Source organism: Plectrocnemia conspersa, unplaced genomic scaffold (genome assembly GCF_051122295.1).
Source record: "Plectrocnemia conspersa isolate PC_06_02 unplaced genomic scaffold, ASM5112229v1 ptg000009l, whole genome shotgun sequence".
Lineage (NCBI taxonomy): Eukaryota > Metazoa > Arthropoda > Insecta > Trichoptera > Polycentropodidae > Plectrocnemia > Plectrocnemia conspersa.
In genome coordinates, this window is record NW_028277173.1 from 3,866,598 (window position 1) to 3,872,597 (window position 6,000).

Genomic DNA, 6,000 nt, shown 5'->3' on the forward strand with positions numbered 1-6,000 from the left:
TGCGCCACGCACGCGCGATAACGCAACAAAACCATTCGCGAAAACACATTACACACACACATACAAGGCACCGGGTGTGTAAAAATAAATTCGTTATCGAGGCGATAATTGAGTCTCGATATAAACGCGAGTCCCGGGTGGGATGAGTGTACTAGAAATAACTCACCGGCTGCGGAGGCTCGGCCGCAGCATCTACGGGGGGCGAAGGCACTTGGGGCGCAAGAGGGGCGCGGGGAGCGGACGGCCGCGCGCGCCGCTGCCGCCGGAGTGAATCGCACGCCCACGCACGCACACCACCACACCCCGCCGCGTACGTGCGCTAAGATCGCTCCGGCCAGCAGCCAGAACCTAAGAATCGATGCGCCCGGTGCCTGATGGCTCGGGTGCCTGAAAATCTGAAACGTAAAGCCATTTCGAAGTCCATAAACCACCTTTTTCAATAATTTAGCCGGCAGACATGGCCGGTGTTCGGATTCTTAGGGCCGATGGGGGCGTTTAAAACTAAACGCCGGTTTGACAGGAGCTGTCAAAATCATATTGCGGCCCGTGGCGAGCACCCCTGGCGGTGGAACGGCAAACTAGTCGGAAAATGCGTTGTTGCCGATTTCTTCATGCGCAATATTTGAAATGATTTTTCTATTAGGTCGTATCTTAAACGCGGCTCATATTGACGTAGCATAAAAAATAAATAATTATCAATACATATCAATATAACCACAATTAAATATCATATTTTCTACATTATTTAAAAATATTGTGTTGCGACTAGAGTTGCCATAAGCTAAAAATAATATTTCCCAACGTGTACATTAAAAAACTATTAGGCTTGTAAATTTATTTTTATAATATAGTAGTACTATTGGGTTTAGGACCGCCGAGAGAAAAATCGGAACCCAGTGCTTATTGTTGTTGCGGGCCTCCCCAACATTAAGTGACATATAAAATAAGTTTTCTTATATAAATTAAGTAAATTATATTTTTGCATTTTTTTTTTAATTATTTGCGCCTCAAAGAGACATTTTCCCATAATGTTTGGAATCTGACGGTACAATTTTTATTAATAGGTAGTTTTTAAATAAAAAATATTTTTTAAACTTTTTTAATTGCCTTATAATTTATGCAGTAACGAATATGCATATCTGTTGTCCACTGTCCTCAAGTAGTATCAAATATCAGATTGACTCTTATAATGCAGATGAGCTTAACTAAAACATTTGTTTATTTTTTTTAAAAGCGTCGGCGAGTGTCAGGGACGTCATTTTATATTTTTCCAGAGGAGGGGGGGATAGCTGAACAGTCAGAGGTCGTTCTTTTTAATATTTTAACTTAATTAGAATTCATAGTATTTCATTAAATGAAATGTATTTTTCTGGCAAAAGTCAAAGGAGTGTACTTCTCGGGCACCACGCCCACGTCCCGCAGTTGCATTAGGCTCGGAAAATCAAAGGAGAGCTAATATAACTTCTTGTCTCCCCCCTCCCCCAAATGACTTCCCTGTTTAGAATCCACATCAAAAGCAATAAAATCGATCCGTTGTAGTGAAAACACTTGGTTATCTAGTATTCATATAAAGACTGTTTATAATAATATTACGACTTACAATAAGTGAAATTTGACGTCGCATTGCAAACGTTCCCACTGGACGGCACGATTTTATTACTTTTGACCTGGATTTTTGACTTCTAAGAAGGGATAATTGTTTTTGCGCTCTGATATTGAGCAAAAATTAAGTCATAGTACATGCACTATGACTTAACCATTAATGTTATTATTTTAAATATTTCTTTGTATTTATACATGTTTTCTGAGCATGATACACTTGCGTAACGCTATTATGCTTTGCTCACGTTTGTAAATAAATAAATATGGTTGAAAACGAAGTGAAAGTTCTATATGAAGTCAGGGCTGGCATGAGGGGCGAGCAGTATGGGCCGTCACCCAAGACGTCAACTACGTCGAAGGGGGCGCCATTTGATCATATTAAACACGATGTCGGAAGTTTGTAAAAGCACCAGCGTCGCGCTGTCCATGTGGTGGCCCGCAAATTTATTTATGCGGCCCGTTAACGCTAACAAATTAATGTTAAAATGAAATTTTAGAATATATTTGCTAGATTTAATGCGAAATGCTAGTGAGAGCCAAAAAAATATAATTTCTGACAATTTTGTTTATTTTTTAGCTTCCGCCAGCATCCATAAACGAACACAAATTTCCGAGATGACCTTTTTTGCCCGGAGCGCTGAATGTCCTTGGCCGCCTTTGTATGAAGTTCATAAATGAAGAAAATGGTAGAAATAAGTATGATAATATTTTGGCTTATATAACCTTGCTAACAAGGGCAAATTAAACGTTCCTTTTAGTCTTCTATCGACTGAAATATTCAATAAAATTAGATGTTATTATTTTATTTGGCTACTGCAGCGCTATTTTTATGAGTAAATAAAGCAGAGAAATACAAATACCTGTGTACCGTGAAAAGTTGTTTTTACTCCGAAGGTTCTATTCGTCTAAAATAAAATGCAGAAGTTTATACAAAAAAATTACTTTTTATTTTAAAAATACATTATTAAAATAAAAAACTTTGCTTTTTAAAGAATGAATACATAACTAAATAAACATTAAAATTACACTTTTTGATTATTTTTTTAATAAACAATGAATTTTGGGGGGAAAATTAAATATCGAAATAAGGAGACCTAATTGGAAAAATACTAATGATACAGTTGGGGTATACCAGGTGCGTACGGTGATACATTCCTTTTCACTCGCTTGCGTGTTAAGTGACGAGAGTGAGTAAGAGATAAGGGCGTGTGTTGCATGCATTTCGTACGCCCCCTTCTTCCTACTCACTCTCGTCACTTAACACGCGAGCAAGTGAAAGGGAATGTATCTAATTGTACGCGCCTGGGGTATACATTGAGTTATCTTCTCTTGGTGGCAAAAAATATTATACTGTGTGATCAATAAATAATTATGTTATTATTTACACTATTATTTATGATGTTGCTAATAATGAGTTACTGAATTAAATAGTGTGTCAAATTAAAACAATTTTTTAAATTTTGCTATTTTCCTTTGAGAATATAGCAAAAACTAATATTTTAAATAAATATATGTACATATAAATACTATTATTTAGTTTATTCATTTTAAAAGCTTTTGCAATATATGCGTAATGCAATTGTTAATTATAAATAGAGAATGTATTTTTCATATATTTAGAATAAATAAATAAATTATATAACACAAGTCAATTTAAAATAAATATAAGAGAAAATATTTTGTTTATGGTCACAATTTGTTGCCTTATGACATACGCAACTGCCATTTGCCAACATGAACGTGAGGCCGCAGTTTGGCGCCAGAGAGTTAACTGATGCAAATAACGTATTTTTGCATAATGCTTGGTATGTAGAACAATATGTATACAAAAACATATATTCTTCATCACGTTTTATTGAAATATAAACAACATAAAATACTTATAACCTCAAAAGATAAAATTCATTTATGCACAGGGATAACGTTAAATGGGACGAAGAGCAGGAAAAACAAGCTCGAATCAGTGTATCTAAAAATTCTGAAATCACCATGACATCTGAAGAAATCGATAGATTAGAAAACGACGCCGATAAACACTGGAACGCCTTTTATAACATCCATACAAATAGGTAATATTACTTTTAAATAGGGTGACCAGGTTTTAAAAATATCAAAGGAGGACACTAAAAATTAAAAAGTTAATTGCTGCGGGAACTAAAAAAAATTATTTCGGAAATTTTCGTTCAGAATATATTGAATTTTTTGTTAGAATGATAAATTTCTATGAGCTAAAGAAAAAAAAGGCATCACAGAAATGTTTGTCAGGAGGATAAAGAAAGATAGAATGCTGCGAAAGTTTTTTTTAAAAATAATTGTGTTCAAATATGACAACATTTTTGAGGAGTACGTCTGGTCACCTTATTTTAAATCACCTAAATATGTGATAATATTCATATATAAAACAATAATTTACTTTTTACCATTTCAGATTTTTTAAAGATAGACATTGGCTCTTTACTGAGTTTCCTGAACTTGCACCAGATCGTAAAGACGCTCCGGAGAGAGTATATCCTCAAGATTGCGACACAGCAGATAAATTAAAGACGTTAAGTATTGAAGAAACCCCTTCGTCGTCGACTGACATTAAAAGAACTATTTTTGAAATAGGGTGCGGAGTAGGCAATACAGTTTTTCCTATTTTGGAATACAGTAAAGATCCAAATTTGTTTATATATTGCAGTGATTTTTCTTCTACTGCAATCACACTATTAAAGGAAAATGAATTGTACGATCCCAAAAGATGTCATGCTTTTGTTTTAGACGCTACTGCCGATAATTGGGAACTGCCTTTTGAGAATGAATCAGTCGATATAATAGTTTTGATTTTTGTTCTATCGGCTATTAGTCCAATTAAAATGAAAGGCGTTATTGAGAAAGCCTATAAAGCGTTGAAAAAGGAAGGTTTGCTTCTTTTGAGAGATTATGGCAGATACGATCTAGCTCAGCTTCGATTGAAGCCGGGTCGATGTCTTGCAGAACATTTTTATGCTCGCGGTGATGGCACCAGAGTATACTTCTTCACCCAAGAGGAAATCACAGGCTTATTTACATCTGTAGGTTTTAAAGAAGAGCAAAATTTGATCGATAGACGATTGCAAGTTAATAGAGGGAAAAAGTTGACTATGTATAGAGTTTGGATACAAGCAAAATATAGAAAATGACGTGTTACATAGTTGAAAACCTGTGTTCAGAAGTACTGACGAATTGTGCAAATCATATCCTTTAATATAGTGATGAGTATACTGGTACTAGCTAGGGTTCTCATTCAAATTATTCGTTTATAGTATCTCAAATGAAATTTGAAAAAAATATTGTCGGCGTACATAAATAAACTCTAAAAAGTATTTTTTTTTTATAAATTCTACAGTATTTAACTGTTGAATTTCTGGGTATTTATTTTCAAGCGATTATCTACTGCTTTTAGGTTTTCAAGTTTACATAACCACATTATGTTTTTAATACTCTGAATTTTATCGCGAATGTCATTGGTGAGTTTGTTTATTAAAGTTTTTAATTGTGGAGATTTTGTTTTTTTGCCACTGCTTTCTCAATTTATTTTTCATTTTAATCAATTTAATAATAGATCAAGTAAGTTTAATATAATCATGAAAACTTTTACGCATCGGTACTGATGATATTTTAACTTGTTCGATTACGGTTGTTAAATAATTTAAATCATCGTCGATAGTTTTATTGTCTGTCGCCTAACCACCATATGGATCTCGACAATACTCTTGAAACCCTTCCAATCAGCATTTAAGACGGTGTGGCGGTTCTCAGTGTTGACACACCACCGCTCAACTTGTGAAGCGGGTGTTTTTTAAATTAATTTTTATTTGTTAAAATATACATTCTTTTCTTTTTTTCAATCATCATATATAACAACGGTCTAACACCCCAGGTCCTCGCCAGCTCTATAAAAAAATTTTTTTTTTTTTTTTTTTTTTTTTTTTTTTTTTTTTTTTTTTTTATAAAAGGAATAAGCTCCATAAGGAGATATTATTACTATACTTATATACTAAAACGAGTTACAAGAATGAGTCAAATGGAATCTTAGAACTAGCAGTCAATTATGAATAATTGTAAGAATATCTTAATATTAGTAAATAATTGTATCTTAGGTGTCCAACAGAGCAACACATGTCTAGTAATAAAAAATAAGTAAAACAGTAGAACAATTATAGATAACAACACATAAACAATTTATTGAGAGTCTTCTAGTGTTTCGTCACCAGTCATAAGACTACCACTGCCACTCAAGTTCTTCGATGGGATAGCTCCTGTAGCCATGAGCCTCTCCTGCATTCTCCTTAAGCGACTCTGCTTATCATCCACTAGAGCAGCCTCTCTTGAAGATGCATTGGAGACGTGGGATAGACTTGCTCTAGATGATTGTCG

The 6,000-nt window shown here is 34.4% G+C and overlaps 2 protein-coding genes and 1 long non-coding RNA gene across 5 annotated transcripts in view; 2 read left to right on the forward strand and 1 right to left on the reverse strand.

Moving 5' to 3' along the window:
* The window catches only part of shep (RNA binding motif single stranded interacting protein alan shepard), an 86,844-nt gene extending 86,570 nt beyond the window's left edge, over positions 1-274 (reverse strand). For all 3 annotated transcript variants that reach the window (XM_088191369.1, XM_088191365.1, XM_088191373.1), the window contains exon 1: positions 167-274. The gene's annotated coding sequence lies outside the window, so the exon portion shown is untranslated. The remainder of the gene's footprint in view (positions 1-166) is intronic.
* A 3-nt stretch (positions 275-277) lies between these two features.
* LOC148231607 (uncharacterized) lies at positions 278-2,540 on the forward strand. The gene is made up of 2 exons (XR_015810573.1): positions 278-402; positions 2,180-2,540. It is a non-coding gene; the product is annotated as an uncharacterized LOC148231607 (long non-coding RNA).
* A 749-nt stretch (positions 2,541-3,289) lies between these two features.
* On the forward strand, positions 3,290-5,119 carry Mettl2 (methyltransferase-like protein). The gene is made up of 3 exons (XM_088191375.1): positions 3,290-3,407; positions 3,519-3,671; positions 4,031-5,119. The coding sequence occupies exons 1-3, from the start codon at positions 3,337-3,339 to the stop codon at positions 4,761-4,763; spliced, it is 957 nt and encodes a 318-aa protein (XP_088047501.1). The 5' UTR covers positions 3,290-3,336; the 3' UTR covers positions 4,764-5,119.
* The last annotated feature ends 881 nt before the right edge of the window (positions 5,120-6,000 follow it).